The sequence below is a fragment of the Sylvia atricapilla genome, chromosome 19 (assembly GCF_009819655.1).
Source record: "Sylvia atricapilla isolate bSylAtr1 chromosome 19, bSylAtr1.pri, whole genome shotgun sequence".
Taxonomy (NCBI): domain Eukaryota; kingdom Metazoa; phylum Chordata; class Aves; order Passeriformes; family Sylviidae; genus Sylvia; species Sylvia atricapilla.
Genome location: NC_089158.1, coordinates 7,319,038 through 7,342,956, shown reverse-complemented (window position 1 = coordinate 7,342,956; position 23,919 = coordinate 7,319,038). Strand labels below are relative to the sequence as shown.

General features: G+C 41.2%; 1 protein-coding gene across 2 annotated transcripts in view; it reads left to right on the top strand.

The window, feature by feature from the left end:
- AK8 (adenylate kinase 8) overlaps window positions 1-23,919 on the top strand; it is a 66,530-nt gene that overhangs the window by 19,368 nt on the left and 23,243 nt on the right. For both annotated transcript variants that reach the window (XM_066332818.1, XM_066332817.1), the window contains 5 exons: window positions 881-952; window positions 1,537-1,737; window positions 4,485-4,616; window positions 6,826-6,915; window positions 20,417-20,558. In XM_066332818.1, coding sequence (XP_066188915.1) covers window positions 881-952; window positions 1,537-1,737; window positions 4,485-4,616; window positions 6,826-6,915; window positions 20,417-20,558 — 637 coding nt within the window. The remainder of the gene's footprint in view (window positions 1-880; window positions 953-1,536; window positions 1,738-4,484; window positions 4,617-6,825; window positions 6,916-20,416; window positions 20,559-23,919) is intronic.

The window sequence follows — 23,919 nt, the reverse complement described above, 5'->3', positions numbered from 1 at the left end:
ATGAAGAACTCAGAATCACTGCAGTAGAGTTAGGCAAAAATGTTTAATGTCTAGTACTTGCATGTATTTTTAATATACCTAATAACATCTGAAGTTGAGTTTTGCTCACAATTATATCTGTGCCACCAAGACCTGAATGAGAATCTTAAAGCTCAGTCTGTCTAGTTAATCAAAAAGAAGATTGAGAGGAGATGAGATTTACAGTGTGTGAGTACCTTAATAGGGAGAAAAAAGTGCCTGAAAAAGCCATTTAACACAGAGAAGAAAGTCATAAAAAGAACTTGTTTGAAACCTGTAATCAAATGCACTGAAAATAGTAATTAAATTACAATGTTTAACTGCAAGGATGATTAGCCAAAAGCAACCCAGGGAACTGACAGGTTCTTCCTCTTTTGATGCTTTCTAATCAAGTTTGAACATTCTTCTGTGAGATTATTAAGAAAAAAAACAGTTTCACTGGTCTCACCACCTAAGTACTTGGGTGAAAAGTAATGGTTTGTGGTGTAGAAGAGAATCAATCTCAAGTGCTCAGTGGAACTTCTGTCTGAGGCTCCAGAGACAATTATTTATTGCTGGTGGTGGTGTTTTTTGGATAATGGGGACAGTTAGTGCCCATGGGTACTGCATTCATGGTTATTTTATCCCACTGTATTCACCACTGTATTGTGTAGTACGTGAAGCAAAATTCTGATTAAAAGTGAAATAAAACATTTGCAGGGAGAATGCTGGGAAATGAGAACGAGGCAAATGTGCTCGAGATAAATTCAGCCACCTTTAATATTAGGTGACATCTGAGCGGTTACAGGGATTAAAGCAAATAATTAACAAGAGCTACACTTTTAAATTTTTTTTCTTATTTTTTTTCCTTTTTGTTGCCTAGTTATGCTCTATGCCCCAGACACTGTGCTGATTGAGAGGAGTGGTGGGAAAAGGCTGGATCCCCTCACACAAGGTGCAGTATGTTTGTTCCTGACTTCCACTGCAGACTGGAGTGTGGCTTGGTCTCAGAAACGTTGTGATACTACTGATGGGATTAACATTTACATGGGATCCAGTTAAGAACTAGTAGGAATTTATAATTATAAATTTCAGCTGTTTGGAAATGGTATTTGTTGACATTGCATTATTTTCAGTGCCAATAAGACACAGGGAAATAAAAAGCTCAGTATTGAGCTTACAAACAGTGGACTGTGGCAGTACAGAGTATTTAAAGGTTAGATCTGTCCATATGAGTTTATAATTTTGCTGTGCATCTCTGCTAGGTCCTGCTTTGTTTCTGAAGTGCAGGGATGCTTTTAGGGTAAATAAAATCACTTCCATTAGGTTCAATAAAAGCACTTCCATTCAATAAAATAAACTGTCAAATAGACTCAGCTCTGTATTTTCTGTTGAATTTTATCATCAATCATCTGTCACGAGATAAAATCCTGATACTGCACAATAAAAAAATCAGGTTGGATGTTTTAAAGAGTGGAATTAAGAGGGACATTCTTAACTAGAGACCTGTTAAATCATTCTCTTGAATGTTCCCTGTAGAGGTTTACCACACCACCTTTGACTGGCCAAGTGACCCCCTAGTGCAGCAGAGGTTGGTGAAGCCAGAAGATCTCTCTGAGCAGGAGGTGTCCAAGAAGCTGCTGGAATATCACAGAAACTTCCCAGAGATTTTCCACATCTACCAGAAAGTTCTGAAATCCATCAATGCAGACCAGCCCTCCGTGGATGTTCTCTCACAGGGTAAAGATGTGCTTTGTGGCAAGTTGAGAAAGTCCTGTTTGAGGGGTAGTTCCTGGCTCTTAGAGTCACTTTGTAGGATTAGGCAGCACAGATGGCTCCCAGCTGAGTTGTGCTCTCTCTAGAACAGCATTTGGGCTGTTCCTGGTAATTATTTTACTGCAGTAAGAGCAGATAACTGGAAATTCTTAGCTCCCAGTCCTGCCAAGGAAGAGCTGACTCAGTAGAGCAAATGTCACCGTCATTTCTGTGAGTCTCTCTTCTAAAAGGGAGCCCTGTGGCTCAATTGTTCATCTCCCAAAGGGCCAGTACCTTCCAAAGTCTGAGAACAACAAGGAGGAGCAGTTCAAAGCCGGGAACATTTCATTGTTTAAAAGCTGTTTGTGCTGGGAGCTTTCCTATTCAACAATTCTTGTTTGCCTTTGCCTGACTGTAATGCAGTCTGACTTTTAATGTTGATCCTTCCAGAAGAGAATAAGGAAACTGCCAGAAAGACCAATTGATGATGTACTTTGTAGCTGTCAGTCTGCAGATGATCTCTTCTATCCCAGTAATTTTGCATCTCAAAAAGGTCCCTTTTTTTAATAACAAGTGCTGCACTTTTAAGATAAACAAGTAGGAAGTTTATATTCTGAATTTACACATTAATTACCTCTAAATTACTTAATTAAATTTAAAAGTTCATATCATCATTCATAAAGAATTCATGCCTTGAATTGTAAATAAAAATGTGAGTGCCTGAATATTAATTATTATTAATTAATAATGTAGTGAGATAAATTGAAAACTGGAATGAAAAAATCCTCTCTAGATCTTTTTTCTGCAGTGCATCAAGCAGCCAGATTTTTTTTTAAAGAATAATTAGATGTGGAGACTGTCTAGGGGATCATTACTCCTAATTAACTTGGTTATTTACTGCAAATTAAGCATCATTTGTAAGCAGGGTGCTTTGCCTGTAATGTTTGTGCTTTTCAATACACTGGGTTGTGGAAAATGTTCAGAATAACTGGAGCACTGCTGGGGTAACTGATACTCTGGGTTTAAGAAGCCATGCAACAAACACTGTTTTCTGGTAGGATTTTCCAGGTTTTTTTGTTTGGATTTTTATTGCCCCACTTAGAGTTTTTTTTTTGTTTTTTTTTTTTAAAGAGGAGATCTCTCATAAATATGAGCAGTATTGTGGATTGTTTCACACAGCTATAAAATTATGTGAACTTGAATGCAGTTGCTGCTGCCCCAATGTGGGATGTGCCACCCAATTCAGTTGGGCAGTGCAGGATTCCAGCCCTGCAGGAAGAGATGGTTACAATCCCATGTGGTTGCAGTTCTAGTTTCTCAATACTTTAGAGCTGCTATGTAGAAATTGGGGTTTGCTGGAGGTGCTTCTTTATTAGAAATTATTTTCTAATCATACCAAATCATCTAAGGGAGGGTTCTCTGAATAAATTGTTGGTAGAGAGCAATGTGTTGACAATAGCACTTAAAATCCTGATCCTCAGGATGTTCCCCACCAATCCTTTTGTGCTTTTTTAATATAGCTTATGACTCATACAAACAGTCATGTTTAAGTTGGTCCTATTCCTTAGCCTAAAATACCTTTTTTTTATTACAAGGACTCTTGAGAGTCTTTTATTAGAAGCGAAGATCTCACAGAAACTGAGAGAGGCTGCAGCTCATCTGGGCTCACCTTTAGCTGTATCCACTGCAATCTCAGAGGGATCAGAGCCTGTGCAGATGTGTCCTTGCTGCTTTAGTCATGGCCAGCCATGGCAGGTGGGATCAGTGCCAGAAAGTTTAGCCTTGGCCTTTGACTGATCCATGGAAAACCTGCATGGCTTGAGCTGCTCCCTTCTCTGGTGTTCTCAGCCATCAAATGGACACAACTGTGTCCAAATACAATCCCAATTTGTCCTCACTGCCAAAGCTGTGACATCTTTTGGCTTCTTGGTGATCTCTCAGGTTGTGTTTTGTGATTGTAACAAAGTCCAGGTCTCTATAATGTGGTGATGCTGATGATGCTTCACATGCCCCCTGGTCTTTCCAAACCTGCAGGCTGAGCTAATGGTGCTATTTCCTGCTTAAAGCAAAATTTAGGAGGATGATGTCCAGCAAATGAGTAGAATCAGGCAAAGAAGCTCAAATATTCTTTACCAGTTATACAAAAAGGATGGGTAAAAGAATAAAACATCCACACTCAGTTCTGTGTTGTCAATGCTGAGCAGTGTCATGACACACTGTGCTACAAGTCTATAATATTGTAATTAGGAGTCTTAATCACACACAGCTGGATAAATGTCATTAATTTAACATCCCAAGTTTTTACACTTAAATATTTGTTCAGAAACTGCAGAAAGTATTAAATGTAATTACAGCCCTCTATAATTTGCATGGTAAAATTGTAGCTATCAAGCAAAAATTACTTCTGCTAAAAACAACATGGTAAGAGAGCAATTATTAATTGAATCTGCTCTTTAAAATGGTTTGACAGGCACTGATGAAAGAAATAGGAGTGTAATGATAGTGAGATTTCTAAAATGCCTCTCAGAATAAATTGCTGACAGGACAGTTTTTATCAGTGTCCTGATTTTGGGTGCAGAGCCTGGATGTTTCAGAGATAAAATAAACCCTGATCAACATGACAACGTTTATTTTTTTAAAGGAGAGAGTAATTAATCAATGTTTTGATTTAATTTTTTTAAAGAAGTGGGTTAAAACCTGTAATTTTTTTTTGCCTTTCTCCCCTGTTCTAGCTCTTGCCTTTGTCCAAACCCGACATCGATCTGCTGCCCCATTTACACCCCGGATTCTCTTTTTTGGCCCCCCAGGCAGTGGGAAGAAGCTGCAGGCAGCACTAATAGCTCAGAAATATGATGTTGTCAACAGTAAGTTCTCAGTAAATATGCACTTTGCTCAATTCCCCCTTTCTCTCTTTTTGATCATTTATCTTTTGCTGTCTTTCTTACTTGCTTATAAAATGTCTCTCTTAGTCCATTGCTGTGTATGTCAAATTTTTTCAGGGAAGTGAAAAGTATTTGAATGAAGGAGTGTAAACCAAGTGTATGTGCTGTGACAAACCAGCTCTAAGATTTTTTTTCATCATCATTTCATCATTTTTTATACCTTTTACATCTGTATTTTTCTATTGTTAGACTCCTGTAGTGCTCTGAGTTCTGTGGATTAGTGGATCATGAGTAAGGTCTGCAGTTTCAGCTGTCTGACCAAAATTGGGGCACTTTTAAAATAGAATTCATTCTGAACTTTACTGAAGGCTCTGCTCACCTCAAGTAATGTGTGAGAAAATGAAAGAATTTGTTAAAAGTGCATAATCTTTCTTTTGTAAGGAAGCCCCAAAAAATTCTGCATGAGACTTGTTTGTGATTATCATTTAAATGTTAAGAAGTTCTGTATATAAAAGTGCAGCTTGGTGATAGAGTCAGTGCAATATTTTCCATGTTTTGTTTTCTAACAATGGAGTAGCCATAAATTATTTTAAAAAGATATCTGGTAGCTGTAAAATTTTCTGATTACTCACATTGTCTTAGTTAAGTAAAAGGCAGGTTTAATAGAATATTTCTGCTGTCAGTTATTGTGCCATTGCAGTATTTTAAAATATCATGTGAAATACTAAATATCTGTAGATTCAAAGCTGTATTTTTATTAATTGTGTAATTGGCTTATAGCAAACAAAACATGCTTGAATGTATTAAAAATTGTTTTGTTCTTGTCCTTTTGAAATTTTTTTCGACTTTTTTTTCTAAAACTGCAGGGTTTGTAGTGTTCCATCTAGGTCAAAATTTGCATTTTTTATAAATGAACTACAATATGAGAGAGTTGCAGCTGTTTTTATTAAAAAGCATTACCAGTGCTTTACCCATGTGTTGAATTTTATTTTAAGTATTCTGTAACCCAAATATTAGAAGAATTAAATATTTAATACAGAGTTGGAAGACCATCATTTTTCAAAATAATGTTCAGTATACACCTTATTTCTATGTGCTTGAAGCACAGGGTCAGAAATTTAAATATATGTTTAAATAATTAAATAGTTGAAATGAATTGGATTGAATTTAGGTATGTACTTATTAGGTACCTTAAATTTGGGTCTGTGCATTGAGTTTCTGTTATGTTTTTACACTATTTATGATGAATATGAATTTGCTTCTCCAAGACAAGTGATCACTGTTCAAATGGTTACTTAAACATTGAATTTTATCAGTTTTGTCCCAGGAACACAGCTGGGGGGTTCTCACTGCTGTGATTAACAGCAATAAACTGATTAAAGGGCTCCATCTTCTCCCATCAAAGTCAGTGTCTGATGGTGCTATTGATTCCAGGAAGAAAGGAATCAATTTAGGATTATTAATTGAATAATCTACAGGGGACCTATAGCTAATATTTACCAAATTGGAGCTGTGGCCAAGATTTCTGCTGTTGTGTGACCTCTCCATGTCTTGGTTCCCTCTCTGTGAACTCCCTCACCTGGGGCAGCCAGTGCTGTCCAAGCCCAAAACAGGAATATTTCATGTACAGCTGTCCTGCCTCAAACCTGAAATCTGCATCTCCTGGTGTTCTGTGTGTTTGAAATCAATGATAATATTGCATTAGCACAGTTTTTTAAATGTAATCCTTACATGATCATTAAATGATCCAGGGAGGCCCTTCCTGAACTGAGCATTGTGCTGTACCTCCAGCAGCGTGGTTCAGATGCTGTTCAGCAGCTGGAACTTTATTCAGTAATTACAAGTTTATAAAAAGTGAAAGCCACTAGCAAGCCCTTGAGTTGTTATTTCAGAAATATATCTGATTAATATCATGCTCTCAATTTTTAATATGTTCTTTGCCAAATATATTCTTTCCTTTTTTTTTTTCATTCAATATCCTCAGTCTCCTTGCTTTTCACTCTGCTTGGCCAAAAAAATAAAAACAACCCTAACAACAAACTGAAAAAACATACAACTTTTATTTTATTCAGTGACCTTATTCCAGTATGCAGCTTCTGGGTTGGGGTTTTTTGTGGTTTTTTTTCCTCTTCTTTGTTGCTTCCTTTTTAAAATTTAACCTTGTGTCTTTTTTGTTCTTCCTTCCTGTTAGTTTGCTGTGGGCAACTGCTAAAGGAAGCTGTTGCAGACAACACAAAACTTGGAGAACTCGTTAAGCCTTACATTGACAGTGGATGCCCAGGTAGGGCACCTTGTTGTCTCATTACACTGTAGTTACAAATTTGTAGCAAAACCCAAATTGTGAGTGAATTTCTGTTGGTCAGATTCTAATCAGAGTAGTCTGAAAGTCGATTAATTCCATTTATTCCATGGGATTTGGAGCATTGCTTAACAGAAGTTAAGATTTCTAAGGGCTTTTTATATCCTCCAAGCAAATATTCACTGTTCCAGTGAAATTCAGAAATCTGAATTCCATGTTCTTATCTCTAAATCAAAATAAGAATTCTGATATCAGTTCAAACTGTTTTTAAAGCACAATAATATTGTGTTTCATTTTACATTAGGACGTTAACTTTTAGAATGCTACCATAGTTTCCTCTACTTTCATGTAAATACTTTAAACTTAAACATAAAGTTTCTTTGTACTTCATTTCTATCAACATTTTTGATTGTGGGAGGGGACTGCCACCATGAATGTTGAGTGTATACTTTGCTTTTGGAAGGTTCTGCACGGATTTCAGATAAATCATAAATACTGGAAGCTCCTGAGGGCAGCAGCCTAAACCTGTCTGCGTGTGGTGGGTGCTAGAAATCAGAGAATTTCTGTAGTTAAAGAGGAGAACTCATGTTGCAGGAGGGTGGAAGAATGTTTATTTTGCCAAATTGCAATGGCCTGGAAGAGGAACTTTCAGTGCTGTTTCTGGCAAGAGTCCAAATGGTTTCCAGTGGTACAAACACAAGGAGACAATCGTGCTGGAGATGGGGAAATCTCAGTTAAGCTTCAGTATTCATGGAATTTTGAGCAAAGCCCCCCTGAGCAAAGAGAAATCTTCACTGTCCTTTATTATTAGCAAAGAAATGTATTTGGTAAGGTGAAAAGCTTGAAAATACCCTTTGTGTTTTTTGCACAATAGCTTAATTCTGAGGCTGCATTAGACAGTTCTGAAACACGAGGCTTTAAAATTAACTGAGGTTCCCTTGATACCAGACCCAGAGATGCAGCACTTTTCCAAGCCTTTCCAAAAGATTTTTGGCAGCCTGCAGCTTTGGGGGTGCCATCCCCCTGTCAGGCACTTCATGAAGCCACAGGGTGATGAATTTTAACTCTGACCTTCATCTCCAGTGAAGGGGTTGCATTTAATCCTAATGCAGCCACCACAGTGCTGGGAGCAGGAGCTGCTATGGGGGCCATGGGAATGGAATGCAGGAATCTCTGCAGCCTGCAAGAGAGAGGTTGAGTCCTCTGGAATGGACACAGAGATTGAGGAGAGGATTTTCTGAGTTACAGCTACCCAGAGTGGGCATTTAACTCAAAGGCAAGAGATCTCAGAGTATGTTGTACACTGGAACTGAGGATGCCAGGTGTGGGAATAATTCCTTCCTGGGTAATCTGGTTGAGCTGAATGTGGCTGGTTTTGAGTGCACTTTAGCTCACACATGGAGATTCTTTTAAGCTCTGGGCCTGTCTTTCATGGTATCCATTAATTTCAGAATCTTCTGTGCATACTGTAATTTCACTGTCTGCTCTTCTCTGTCGAGAGGAGGACTGTAAATACCTCACTCTCTAAATTTCACTTATGGCTGAGATGGGAGTTTGGATGATCTGTTTATTCAAAGATAGCTTCTTTAAGAGCTTCCTTTACTAAAATGTTCATTGTGTGTTTTATAAACTTCATCTTAACCATTAAAGTTCCTTAAAGGAGATGCATTCCCAGTAGAGTAAAATAATTGCACTGATCATAATTTTTAGCCAGTCCTAAAAATATGCACATCCTTAGTCCAAGGGAGCTGCTTTCATTTCAGGAAAATGAAATTGAAGTTGTAATTCCTTTCTTCCTCCAAATTAGAAATTATTTCAGATTTAGATTAATTTTTTAATACAGCATGCACAGATAAAGCTGTACAACACTTCTGAATGTTAATAGGGATCATAACTATATTCCTGTGCATTATGCTAAAAATTCTCCCTTAGATTTGCTGGTATGCACATATCTGTTTTATTTGGTGGGACACAGCACAAAATTAAGGGCTGAATAAAGATAAATATCATCCAGCAAAACCAGAAATAATAAGTTCTGTCATTTTGCTAATCCTCCTCTCCCAGGGATAACAAAGAATGAATTTACATTAGTAAACACTAACAAGAATTCATTACTGCCCTCACAAGAGGCTTGGAGAAAATGGAATAACACAGGGTACTGAAGAGGAAAGGTGGGCAAAGAATCCTTGCATCTTTGCTCCCTTGCTGCAGCCCAGGTTAAAACAGGGGAAAGATTCTCCTGCTATGATTGACTACAGTCAGTTTCCAGAAAATCTCACTTGCAAAGACTCACTAGCAGACAATGTTGTAAGTGGAAAAGCAATTAGAACTTCAAACCTTTTCATTACATTTCTGGTTGTAAAGGCTTAGCTGTTCCTGTGGGTGGGGAATCATGCAAGTGACATTGGCACAGAACAGTGGAACCAAAGGCAGACCAGGAAACATGTTGTTCTCCAATCATTACTTGTCAAAATGAAAGCAGCGCCATAAAATCTTGAGGACATGCCTCATATATTCTTAAAGTGCTCCCCCAGGGGACTGATCTCAGTGTGTTTCCCTTCTTGTGGACACCACTGATTGCATACAATTAGTCATTTAAGATGTGCCAACAGGGCGTGTTGTGGTGCTGTAACAAGGCTCAGAGCCCAGCCTGTTCAAAGCTGACTCATTATGGAGTTACTGAGGCTGCCCACTGTCTCTTCTGCTCCAGTTCTGCTTGGCTAACCCAGATCTCTTCATGGCTTTAGGATTCATCAACATTCTTTGTGCCGCTTTTCCTGTACTGCTGCTTCATGTATACCCCATGTATTTCAGGAACAGCCCAGACAATTCTGTTATTCACCCCAAAAGGCAACCCAATATTCCTATTTTTTGTATTTTCTAGTGTTTGCTGTCTGGTAAAGACCCGATTTTTGTCAAAATCCTCAGTTTTGTATATGGTGATTTATTTTACCTAATGAAGGCAGCATAGATATTTTTGAGCCCATTAATTTTTTAATTCCCAGGATGTTCTAGTCTACAATAGGTGCACACTAGATAATGAAAAATGCATTTTTGGTGATAAGTTCAGTAACCTGACAGCTTTCTGCCTGTCATAAACATTGAGTTGTACTTTGGACAACCAGTCTGAAATGCAGAGACTTTTCCTTTAGGATGTTGTGGTTTCACTGAGCACTGGGTAGTTATTATTAACTGTACTCTGGGCAGAAAATTACCAACATTGGAGTCTAAGACAAATCTTATTGTCAATAACTCCAGTTAGATTAACTCTTGGTCAATAATGCTAAATTCAGTACACATCATTTGCCTGGCAAGAAATGGAGTAAGAGGTGAGTGCAGTGGCCAGAGCCCTCGCACAGGCAGGAAGATAAGTGCCATAATTTAATTTATTTGGTTTGATTCCTTCTGAAATATTCAGAGAAGGCAGACTTGGCCCTCCCCTTTATACAGAATGCTCGTGTAGAAAGGTCTTTCATAGACCCCACAGCCTGAAGGAGAGCTTTAAACTGAATTCCTGTCCTCAGGTTGCTCCAATTCTGAGGAGGGCTGGGCAGTGTGCTGGACACGTCTCACTGAAAACATGGACCAACATTAATTTAAAGTTCCATCTGCATGATCTTTGTCCACCATCTTAAAGATGTCTGTCAGGATCTGACACTCCGGGAGAACAAAAAAAAACCTGCAGAAAACATTTTGGATTTCCCTACCTAAACATCCCTGGTGTTAGCCCCTTGAGGTGTTTGCATTGTATTAATGAAAGAAAAAGCAGAAGCATTTTAGGGGCATCACAAAGATAGGGAAAGTCATCAGTCAGTTGAAATCTTCATGTCATTCTGTCCAGTTTTTTGTGGTGGAGTAACAAACTACTAATTAATATATCTGTTTGTGAGGCTGGAATAAATATAACCAAGAAAAGTGAGATGACAGGAAAGCAGCATGAAGAAAAAAACCACTCCTAAACCAGTAAGATTCTGCTTTTCAGCTGGGAGAGCTGCTATTAGTTTGTGTAATTGGGGTTTTTTTCCTACCAAAATGAAGATTCAGGAGGTAAGAGAACTGATTCATGGAACACACATAACACTGCACTCTTTGCAGCCTGTTAGAGTTGAACACACACAATCTATGTTGGTTTTCTCCTCTTCCTTTTTCTATATATGTATTTTTTTTTTAAGTTGTAATATCTGAAGCTGTCCCCAATGGCAGTCTGCACGTAGGGGGTAAAATCTGGAATTCCCTAATTTCTCCTGTTTTCTAATAAAAACTATTATTTGTACAAATACAGATTTCCCCTTATTTTACATTGCAGTGGTTTTAAAGGGGTGCTTTTTGGTGTAGCCTCTGAAAGTTGGGGGTCCCCTGGTGATTGTGATCACAGTCTCACTGAAAACACTTTGCTCTATTCGAGGTGGGTTGTTTTTTTTGGAGGGGGGTGGGGGGGAGATTTTTGACATCAAATTAATATTCTCATCACTGAGCGTGAAACACAGATTTGACAATAGAGCAGCTCCTCTTTGTTAAAAACTCGCCGCGAGTTTCAGAGTTGAAAGGATGAGTAAATCTTGATATCTGAGGGGGTAAAGCTCAGTGTTATTTCTTGTTTTTAAGAGTGCTGTACTGGCGAGCTGCAAGCTGTCTGAACATTGCAGAGACCCTTTGGGAGCTCCATTGGTTTTCAGCAAGCCTTTGCATGCAGTGTGTTTGTACTGGCTGAAGACAGCGCATGGCTCTCTAAATAATTTACAAGTTGATTAATAGACTCACATGGGTATAATTAGAAGAGGGAGAGACAGCAGCTACAGTAACGGGTACAGTGCTTGGGGGAACTAGAGACTTTATTTTTTTTAAAGAAACTTTCTAGGGTGCTGGGCGTTTGAAGATAAGTTGGGAAGAGCTCAGTGCCTCTTCTCTTTTGAAGTGGAAATAGGACAGTTTGAATCCGTCGAGTTTAATTTTTCACAAGCTTTAGGGGCCCTGCAGTGCAACTCCCTTTTTATTATTGAAAAAAACTCTCCATTTTTCTTTCATTTTTCACACACATGCACGCACACACACACAGAGTCCAAACAGGAGCTAATAAACAAATCGATTTTCTACTTTATTTAAGGTAGTTTTGCAGCAATTCTGTAGCTCCCCTAAATGTGCACCTTGTTCGTAAATAAACTGTGTAAAGTTACAGAGATATTTATGAATACACCACACTTTAATTTATGCATTTTTAAGAAACCTTCACCTCTGGTTGACAATGCTTTTGAAGTAGCTTCGTTTTTCAAGTCAAACTTTTGACTTTTCCTCTGGGACTGCTACAAAGGGTTTTTTTATGGAAAATAGGTAGCAGGCTTTTTTCCTACTAGGAGGAAATTGGTGGTCAAGAGAACATAATAAAATTAATATTTTTTATTTTCTGTTTTAAGTGGCCATATTTTTATATGAGACGCAAGGTTGTAGAACAGAAAGTTTTAAATGCAGACATATAGACAGTAGGTTGTAATTTCATTCCCTGGGTTTTACTTTTTCATGACTTGAATCACTGCAAGATTCAATGATAAATCAGAATTCCCTTTTCTGTTACTTGAAAATCTAGAATTTTTCTTTATTCCACAATCCAGATTGGTGTATTGATACTCAGAGCTGGAGTGAGCCTTGGTCTACAAAGGTATTTTTAAAGGCCACCCCACGTAGGAGTAAAACCAAAGCAACCAAAAAATCCACCCTAAAAAGCCAACCCTGGAAGGCAGACTAGGCAAAATAAATATGATTTGATTAAAGAGAGGAGTGCAGTTGTTTTCTGGAGCAATTGTGATAATCAGGCAGGTCATGGATATGGTCCTGCCTCCATCAAATGGTTTTGCAGTGACATTCACCATTCCTGCTGTTGCTGGAGGATCAATTTTCCTGTATTTTTGCCACAAACCCTCTTGGGTTTGAGTGAAGATGTGGCCCTTGGCCATTTGGGGCCTCGTGGTCAGGGGCTTTTAAACAGCAAAGTACAATATAAACATGAAGTATTAATCTTTTATATCCATATTGATCTTCGTTGCTGACAGTCATTCTTTAAAATTTGGGGAAGTGGGGTTTCCTTTCCTTTCCTTGCAGCAGGAAAGGGCTGCTCACTTGAATTCTGTGTGGTTTTGAGTTTGGGATGGGGGCATCATAGGAGGTTTTATACAAAAAAAACCAGAAAAGCACACTGCATGTTGTCAGCATCCCCTTTTTTTGGAGTTCAACATAAAATTCTGAGTTTGGCTCTGTTTCATGGGGTGTAATGCAAACAGAACCAGGCTGCAGTATGAAAGAGTCTGTCTTCATGATAAGGAAAACATTAAAGAGCTTTTGTGTGTCCTTTTCTATTTTTAAATGTCCCTTTAATGTGGCTGGGAGGAGAAGGGGAGACACAGGACTGGGCAGGATCCATCCCACTCTTGGGGGTCTGAGGAGCCCCTTCAGGAGCATCCTCCCTTCTCATCCCATGGGGAGCAGTATTTGGTAAAAAGCCAAGATGTTTTTCACCATGTTTATCAGACCAATTTATTCCTTTTTTTTTTTTTTTTTAATATTGTCACTCTCAAGAGGGGTTTGTAGGTCAAATTCTGCACTGTGTTCTTCAGCTGAGCTGAAATTTTAGAATTAAGGAGGGAGTAGGCACTTGGTTGATGATGGAAATGAGGAGTCCAATGGGTTTGAAGTGTAGTTGTTCTCTCTGTCCAACTGTAGTCTCTCCGTGGAAGCCAAAAGAGTAAAAACAAATACAAATATACATTTTGTTACTGGTTTTAGAAACTTTCAGAGCAGACCCATCCCTGTGAGATAGCTCAGAGCAGACAGGTAAACTGAGGCAGGAAACCACGTTCAGCTCGAGCCCTGCCACTATCAAGGAGCGCGGATGGGAATCCAGATGTGTGCATCCCGACCTTGGAGCCAGCCCTGCATCATCCTGGGGCTCCCTGGGAGCCAGGGCCAGTAGGCAAATCCATGGAAAACAGCACCGAGGTCATTTTTAGTGGGAAAAAAAGCTTTTTGTTTGCATGCTCGATACTCAGTTTGGGCTGAATTTCCTTTGCTGCTAACAGGCAAAGTGGTGTAAGGGGCTGGAATCTCTAAACCACTAAATGTGATCAGATGTAGATTCCTCAATCTCTGCCTTGCTACCTGTGAGGAAGCATTTCTGAAGGTTTTAATTTATCTTGTACCATATGATTTATTGTTATATACAATCGATAATTTGGGATTGTAGCTGCTTTAGAAATGGTATCATTCCCACTTTAATACAGCGAATTCCTATTTTAAATGACCCAAAACCGAAAAAAACCCAAAAATAAAAACAAGGGAAGACTGCTTCTAATATATGCTTACAAGCAGAAATATTTTTAAAGGTAGAAATTATACATTTTATCGCATTATTTGTTTTACTGTATTAAAATAATTACTCCGATTCTTACAGAAGCCCTTCTCCGTGTAAAACGAGCGAGTGGAGACGGGATTTCTGTAGGAATGGTCCCTTTGATGGATCACCGCCCGCGTTGTGTTCGCAACGGTGTTTGCTGTCCCTTCTTCAAACCCGATAAAGCCGGAGCTGTTTTCAGTGTTTCCGTGCCAGCCCGGCGCTGTCGGGGTTTCAGGAGGCTCAGCAGCGTCCGGAGCGGGCTCGTTTTCCCCGAATTCCCAATTCCCGACATTTCGGCCGCGGCTGCCCGCGGGGCGGGGACCGGCTGCGCTGCCCGCCGTGACCGCGGGGTGGCGACAGAGAACAGCCAACGGCGGCCGGCCCGGGCGGGGGAGACCCCCGGAGACCCCCGGGATCCTGCGGGACCGAGACCCCCGGGATAACCCCGGGATAACCCCGGGATAACCCCGGATCCTGCGGGACCGAGACCCCCGGGATAACCCCGGGATAACCCCGGATCCTGCGGGACCGAGACCCCCGGGATAACCCCGGGATAACCCCGCATCCTGCGGGACCGAGACCCCCGGAGACCCCCGGATAACCCCGGATCCTGCGGGACCGAGACCCCCGGAGACCCCCGGGATAACCCCGGGATAACCCCGGGATAACCCCGGATCCTGCGGGACCGAGACCCCCGGAGACCCCCGGGATAACCCCGCATCCTGCGGGACCGAGACCCCCGGGATAACCCCGGGATAACCCCGGGATCCTGCGGGACCGAGACCCCCGGGATAACCCCGGGATAACCCCGGATCCTGCGGGACCGAGACCCCCGGGATAACCCTGGATCCTGCGGGACCGAGACCCCCGGGATAACCCCGGGTCCTGCGGGACCGAGACCCCGAGAGACCCCCGGGATAACCCCGGATCCTGCGGGGCTGAGACCTCCGGGATCCTGCGGGACCGTGGGGCTGAGACCCCCGGGACAAGCCCGGGATCCTACGGGAAAACCTCGGGACCCTCCGAGTGCGTGCGGCTGGACACCCCCGGGATTCTCCGCCGCCCCTGAGCTGCGCGGAGCCGGAGAACCCCGGGACAATACCGGGACCTCTCGGGATCCTGCGGGACCGCGGGGCTGGAAACTCCCGGGACTCTCCGGGACCCCTCCGGGTGTGCGGGGCCAGAGCCCCCCGGAGCATCCCCGGAGGACCCGATCCCCGTCTCCTGACCCCAGGCAGGCGAAGCCCGGTGTTTTCCTCCCGGTGCGGCTGCAGAGTGTGTATTTACTGTACCCGAGGCGGCTGCGCTCAAACCCGCCCGTGCTCACCCACCGCCGGCTCGGAGGATTAGCCGAAATTATCGATCAGCCCACGCCATGCTAAATCACTGCTAAATCATTCTCAAACACATTAAAAACCAATTTATACAATCTCGATCGATACCATCTCTGAGGACCTTAATGTGGGCAGGAAAACAGAGCAGAAAGAGCCAGTTACTCATTGTGAATCATCCAGAGTTTCTAGAGCAATAAAATAAGGAGATCTTATGGTTTGCTAAATTTGGGATCTCCTGGACAATTCAGGAAAGTAGCCTTTGGCAGGAGCTTGTACTCAGGACACGATGTTAACTGAAGTCTCAGGCGTCTGAATTAACTGTGAAAGTCTTCAGACCTTGCTAAAAAAATCTCCGTAAGCAGGATAAACCATAGATGGACAGTATTGTCAAAAGGATCTTAGAGCACAAAGCTGACAGAATTTGAATCTGTAAATGCGTTTATGCTGTACTTAGAATCGAGATTTTATAGGTTTGGAGAAGTGAGTCGATACTCTTCAAAAGTCTGTTTTAAAGGGAAGTATACAGAGGAGGTATTAATTTAAATATATTAATTGTATAGCTTGGAGCACTGACAGCATTGAAGTTATTGGAGAATGGTGCCCTGCAATCTCTCAAATGGTGTTTTTCACTTTCAGACTGTGCCTTTAATGCTCTGTTACTTCTGTCTGGAGCAGATGGTATGATTTTGTAACTGATTGCCTGATTTTGTAACTGATTGCCTGATCCGGGTTTCTATTAGTCCTGCAGATCCATGGATTGGGGAAGAGCTAATAGGCCACACTCCTGTGAGCTTCATGAGGACATACTTCTCATGAGAAGTACCTGATACCTTTGAAGCCCTGAGAAGTGAATTTATTTTTTAAATGTTCTGCTGGAAGGTGCTGATTTACAGCCCTGGAGATGGAAAACCTCTGGGTGTCCACGCAGCAGCTCTAGCACGAGTAGCAGCACTTTAAGCCTTGTCCCCTGCCTGATCAAACCCCTGAAATGATTAAATCACTTCTTAGATCCACAGCTGCCAATTCAGGGGTGTAGTTTTGATCACTAACGTGGTGAAACAGGCTGGGAGATAAAGGAGACAAGGAGCGTGGGGTTGGTGTAGGCACAGGGAAATTATATTTCCATCTGGGGCTGGTTGTGGCCTCATTCTGCTGTTATTCCATGCCTGGGGTTTGCTGTGATCCTGGTTGTAGTGATTTTACATTTGCTAATTTCTGCATCTCATAATTAGTGCAGTGGTTTGAGTGTTTGCTAGAATTATTTACTGGTTTTCTGCTGTGAGAAGGATTAGGAGAAAAGCAAAATAGCCTCAAAGTTAAAATGTATAAAGACAGGCTTATTAACAAAACTAAAAGAGAGGAGAAATTAATATAAATCAGAATAAAACTTTTAAAACACTTTTCTTTCCCCTAACAGCTTTTTTTTCCCCCTCCCAGACAACATTGGTCCACAACTGTGTCTGATGCTCTCAGGAGTCACTGCAGCTTTACTTAGAGGGGTGAATTTTACTCCTGTGCCTTGATTTCTCTCCCTAATAGAGATGTGCTCCTACCTTACCCACTCTGGATATCTCTTTGCAGCAGCACATTGTAATTTTTACAAGAAACCTACCTTTGGACTTCTCTAATGATAAAGTAAAATCTCTCTCGAGTCTCATTCCCCCAACTTTCAGAGTTGGAAACTCACACAAGCTTAGGTTGAAAAGGAATTGATTATTCAAAGCTCTTGTGCTTCATAATCTCCTTAAAACATGTAGATTGACTGTCTCATCAGGAAAGCTCTATATTTTACTTTGCTATATGCCCATTGGGTCATGTGCTTAAGGCCAGGAGACCTCTGGCTAGTTCCTCACAGGCTCTGTGCCCCTCCAATTACAGGTTATTAATTTGCCTTACATTCCAGAGACAGTTCCACATGAGTGAAAAGGAATTCTGTACCGCAGAGTTCTTCATTACCTACTCTGTCTGTACTACAAAATAAGAATAATACTGATTTTTTTCTTTCTTTTTTTTTTTTTTCCTTCCCTCTGGTCTGTGGAAGATGTTTTACAGTTTTAATGCAGCTGTTTTAAGTGTGACTGTTCCTGTTCAAGGGCAGCTGATGTACTTTGTAATGCCACCAAGCAGCCAACAAGCTCTGTTCCCCCATTGTGTTGAAGTGATAGGTATGTTTGCTAATCAAGAGGAGAGCAGAGCTTGCTGTCTGACTTGTTTATGTTTTATTTCTCACCGTCAAGCTTTAGAGGGAGGCACAGAAAATATGTAAGCATCTATATTATTCAGTGATGTATATGTGTACATGGGTGTTGCTGATGTCTTGCAGTCACTGCTGGCTGAAGGGAGGGAAGTGTCAGGTGTCCCCAGCATCCCTCAGAACACCCCAAACTTGGCATGTCATTAGATAAACTATTAATTAATAGTCTCTGCATCTTGGTTTTCCCCCTGCTTGTGTGATTGCTTCAGTTTTGTTCCAAAACAGTGACCAGAGTGGAGGATTTTGATCATCAGGGCTCGCAGAAGTCCTGTGGGAAGTGCTCAGACCCAGGAGATGCCCCAGGTTCCCATCAGAATTGCTTTTTAATTTCCTCATAGACTGCAGTGTTTCTCCTTCCCATATGAAGGATGGAAGCAATCTGGAACTGGGGAATCTCCCAGGATCTGTTGGAAGCTCAGCAGCACAGGATATCCATCTTCCTGTGCCATTCCTGGGCCTCCCAGCCTCTGCCCTGACCCTCTGTTCATCTGACAGGGATGTCAACTCTGGCAGAATCCTGCTGTACTTGTACTCATGGGTTTGTAGGTTTGATTCCAATTCCTTGCAAAACTGTTTGGAGCATTCTGAAATTAAAAAATAAAATCACGTCCCTTGGCATCTCTGTAAATCCATGGCAATGATTCCAGTAGGAATTGTCATAAAATAACACACATGAAAAAAGTTTAGTGCTGCAGCCAGAAATTCGGGACTATGGGAAAATTCCACTGGTCTTTTTATGGAATGCATTTTGGGGAAAGAGAAGGGTGGGTTGGTTTATTATTCTTTATTCCTGCCAGGATGTGTTGGGTTTGTATAAATTCTTGTAAGCTGGAGAGAGAACTGCCCTGGAAAGAGCACTGGAATTCTCCTGTTCTCCCTCCCATGCCTGCTGCAGCTCAGGTCTTGGATAGGGAAGAAGCATCCATCTGATAAAATTCCTTCCTGCTGCTGTGCTACTGTTACAGTTGATTTTATGAATCCCATTTTTAACAGAATACTCAGTTTTTGCATTGTCATTTTGCTCTTTGTCAAGTGTGTGGGCTTATTGCATTCCCTTTTCCTCCTTTCAGCAGATGGAGAATATTACTCTCTTTACTTGTTCTTTTATAATGTGAAGTGGATATCCTCAATTAATACACTAATCTGTTTCCTAATTAATTCCCTGCGGTTTTCCTCTCTTTTTGTTGGTACATTGAATCCTGAGTGCTGTTCTGTAAACTCAGTAATTTGATTATTTAGAGGAGAAGCCATGAATTTCATGATAGAGGTGCAATGTTAAATTCCAGGAGCAAATGGATTCTATTATTGCAGTTTAAAACCTGCTTGTTCCCGGGGCAGAACTGTGCACTGCTAATAATTCACTCTGCTAAAATCCAGGCAGATTGCTGTCAGCTTGTCCTGAAGAGAAGTGCAGTGCTAGAAATCTGACACATACACTCTCCTACAAGCACTTGTTGTTGTGTTTTTGTATGCAGATGTGATGGCAGGGTGAGCATCAAAACATCAACCTGCCACGAAGGGGATTTATGTAGCAATTTCTCTCCTGTTTTCAGTAGAGGTGTATCAGACAGATAAAGGGAAGGGGCTTTTCTTGCTGCTTGGGAATTGGTTTGGCTGCTGCTTTGGGAAGCAGCTCCAGGTGATTTTGCTGTCCTTTCTTTGGGGTTGTTTGACACTGAGTAAGAGACATGACAACAGTCATTGGAAAATCTATAGTCACTCTCGTTGAACTTAATAATTTAATTCTGAACACACCCCCTCCTCCCAAAAAAAAGAAAAAAAAAACCCTGAAGTTTAAGTATCTTAATTGAAGTATTTTACTTTATAAAGACTTCAGTGAAAATGTGCAGGATACTTCCTTACCACTATGTCCCACTAATTAGAATTTTAAAAGCCCCACAGTAGTTGTAATCCTGGTCAGTATCTTGCTGATGTTCTCTCTTGCCCTAAAGAAAAATAATAACAGAGAAAAAAGAGCTTTTAACTCTAAAATTAGGGGTTCATCAATTCAGTAGTTCAGGTTGCTGAAATTAATTTTGAAAAGTATTTTCAGTTATGAATCTTCAAGCCTTTGGGTAAATTGGAGCAGTAGCACACGTAGCCTGCTGTGGCAGAAGCATTATCACCTGCTGAGTTCAATCCAGAATGCTCAGAAATTCCTTTCCTGTCTTAGGATTTCTTTTCCACAACTTGGGCCTTTGTTTTTGCACTTTGGTAGGATTGTGTCACACACGTCACAATTGTGACACCAGTCCAGTGTGGCTGAGAGGAAAAAGTACATTGCAAAATTATGTGGGCACCAGGTTTTAACAAATCCAGGTAAAACTTTGCTTTGATCCTATAGTTCCTTGTGAGTTTGGGGGTTCCCTGACAGTAAATATACAGATGCCCAATGCCAATCAGTCATAAATGGGAATAACTCATTGGTTTGGTTCCAGGAGGACTTGTGAGCATCTCCCTTCAGTGCAGACTCAGCAGACACAGAATAAATGTCACCTTTTTCCTCCTTTGCAGTGCCAGACAACCTTGTCCTGAGGCTGCTGACAGAACGCCTGAGTGCCCTCGACTGCCTGAGCAATGGCTGGGTGCTCTCTGGCTTCCCCAGGGATGTGGGGCAGGGAGAGCAGCTGCAGAAAGCACAGATTAATCCCAACAGGTAAGGGAGAAACCCAACCATCACAGTGCTGTAGATATGACAAATTTCTTTGTGGAAAGATACAGATCTTCAGTGACATCGTTTATGCATCTTTAGTTTTTTGCTTCCTCTGTGAGGAAAGGGGTCCTGCACCTGGAGAGTAGGAAATAGAGCCCTGGCCTGACAAATGCTCCAGATGGCCAAACTGTGGGAGAGAGAAGGGGTTTGTTGTTCTGGTTGTTTGTTTGAGTTGCCTCTAAAGCCAAACCGTAAGAAATGGATTAAAGTTTGGATTATATGAGAAGATGTATTTTATTTGCAGCAGGGGGGGGGGGGATCTACATCATCTTTCTTCAGCATTGACATAATACCATGGAAATATATTGGTATTGCAAGGAGCTCATTATGAGACTTTTGGGTTTTGTGAAATAATTAAAAACAACATGAGAATTACATTTTATTTGAGCTATAATGAATTGTTCAGAAATGTAATATGAGAGACATCAGCATCCAAAGAGAACTGTTACGAGTGCCAGGCAAATAAAATAGAGTTACTTTTCATAGCTAGTCCAAAGGTGGGGAGGATTTAAAGTGCTGGTGCACTCATCAAAGCTGAGAGGCTTTTCCATTCCCTTCCCAGGCCTTCCCGGTTCTGTCCACCCCACTGGCTGGCACAGTGGCCATTCCAAAGGCAAACATGGGAAATTTGTGATCTCTGCTTCCAGGGAAGATGTTCTTACCTAAAGAGTGGTGGTAGGAAAGGTGCATTATCCACCTCAGAGTTTGATTTGGCAAAGTTACTCTTCCTGTATGTCCTGTGTGATTGCCCTGGATTCCCTCCTGTACAGGGATAGGAGAAGGATGGAAAAGGTTGAGGTTGAGGCTCATTTGGAGAGAGAATAGAGGGGAGTGCTGAGGGAGGGAGCTGCCGGTCATCCATCAAGGTTTGAAAAGGAAAGTGTGTGAAAACAGCAGTAACTTTATTTATCCAAAGTAAGACCGTGTGCATCTTAAACAGGAATCCACTGCATGAAAGAAATGGAAAAAGAACCTCAAAACTTGTGCTGGACTCAGTTAAACCTAATTTCCCACAGATTATTATTCTTCTTGTGCATTTAGAAGGAAGGTGCTGAATTCTTAAGCACATCTGAGTCCCCAAGATCAGTGTGAATACTCGAGTGTGCCCCACGTGCTCCTGCACAGGACTGAGACCTCATCAAGGGAGGAAGAGCAACTCATTATGGAATTGGATGTGTGGAAATTCAGCACTGATCCATTTGCTCAGGCTCCCTTTGCTTTAAAGAGCTCTGCACGTTCCCATCTGAGTTTAGATTTTGGTGCCTGTTTTATACAGGGGTTGAAGTGAGGGACAGGAATAGACATGGAGCTCCCTGATTGATCTCGGAGCTGATATTTTCCATGGAGCTGAAGTGGTGGGGATGTGAGGGAGAGAGGGTGATTATAAACAAAAGGACACATTGCAGCCTAGGATAGCAGGGCAGTAATTCAGTTTCAGTTGTGATGCTAGTTATAAAACACTATCTGCAGAGGTGGTGTTTCTGACATCAGGAGAAAAACCTGATAGAATTATAGCCTCGAAATCAATCTGGGAATAGGATGCAGAAATCTATAAATCAGACACAAAACAATCTACAAAGTCTCATTTTTAGGAGGGCTCTGTTGATGAAATTAGATTAAAATAAATTTACATATATATCAAGTTTATTATTAAAATCTAGTCACATCAGTAAACAAAATTATTTGTGAAAGAGAATGTTACTCTGGTTTTTGAACTCAGAGTAGACCTCTTTGGCTGATCAGAACACAGAGTTATTGTCTGCTTGTCAAGTCACAAATCTATTCCTTAGAGCTAATAAATGGTTAGTGTTCAAATACTATGTTTTATCTGACTCCCACCTCATAAAGCTACCACATATAATACTAAATTATACAGCATTGAGCAGGATCAGTCTCCTGACTCCTCCATCTTAGAGAAAGAAAAACAAACCTAGTAATTGATGGTAGAAAAGAAGGAAAATAAAGTTATTTGAAAACAAACAAAATGGGCTATAAAGTTTGTTAAAATGTAATAATAAAAAAACCCCCTCATACAGCATCAGCTACCGCATCCAAAGAACTGCTGTGGAACAAAAAGGAAAATAATTCAATTTTCACTGAAAAAGTAAGGGGGTTTCTTGAAATTAGAATTTGCAGTAGAGTGAGGGTTTGCTCGTGGAGTGGCAGAGGAAAACCTGCAAACCCTTTCTCCCAAAGAGCCCAGGGAAGACAGGAGCTGCTCTCTGTGTTCCCCCTGTGAAGCAGCTCCTGCCTAAGTGGACAGGATCCTCCTGGCATTGAACTGGGGCAGCCTTTAGGGCAAATGAGGAGCAGAATCTGTTAATGGCCTCTCAGCTGGGGAGGAAAAGATTAACCATTTAGTGCCATCAACCACTGAGTGCCCTCCTGAGTGGGAATCCGCAATCACAGGGTGGCTGCTGAAGCTCTGAGCCGCTGACACAAAGGACTGACTTCAGTTCCTCACCCGAATGAGTGGAAATGGGTAGTAAATGAGTGTAAATTTTAGCTTTTTTAATTAGTGCTTAAGCAATAAAAAGAAATGTATAGTATAGCCGTGGATGGTTCTACTGAAAACTCGATATAATATCCACCAAAGTATTTTTTATCCTTTTCGCTCTCTCCCAAACTTTGAGTTGAAATAAAATTAAGCGGCAGCAGCCGTGTCGTGTTGTGAATCTCTGGTTGTCACCTTCAGCTGGTTCCTGCCCATTCCTCTGCTGGGCCTATGCCAGCTTAAGGCAATCAGAAATTTAAGGATTCCCTGAGCCAGAGGATCCTTTGGAAAACTTCTAATCACCCTTTATCTTGACTTTATAGTCTCTTTTTCAGCGCTGTACTTCGGGCCACCAAATCGTGTGGAATGGAGTTTCATGTTTCACTGGGTGTCATATGAAAATATTTCATAAATTTTTTGCCAGGTGCGTTTTTCTCTTGAGAAACAATTACAGACATTCCCTGGTTGTGTCTCCCAATACTTCTGATTTTCTAAGCTCCTTGTATTTGCCCTTCAGTCACCTCTTTCCCAGACAAAGAACCTTGATCTGTTTATCCTTTTTTTTTTCTCCTAGAAATCATTTCACTCTTTTGATCATCCCGTTCTCTCCCCTCACTGGGCATTCCAGCTTTATTTTTTTTCTGAGATGGGACACCCAGAGCTGCAGTTGAGGGCAGCACTGTGTACTGGAGGTGGATCAAATAAACATTTTTTATTTTGATCTTAACTCCATCACTCATAATTGCTACTATTCTATCAGATGTTACTGGAATAGATTATGGAAGAACATCTGTGTGTAGACTGTGGTAA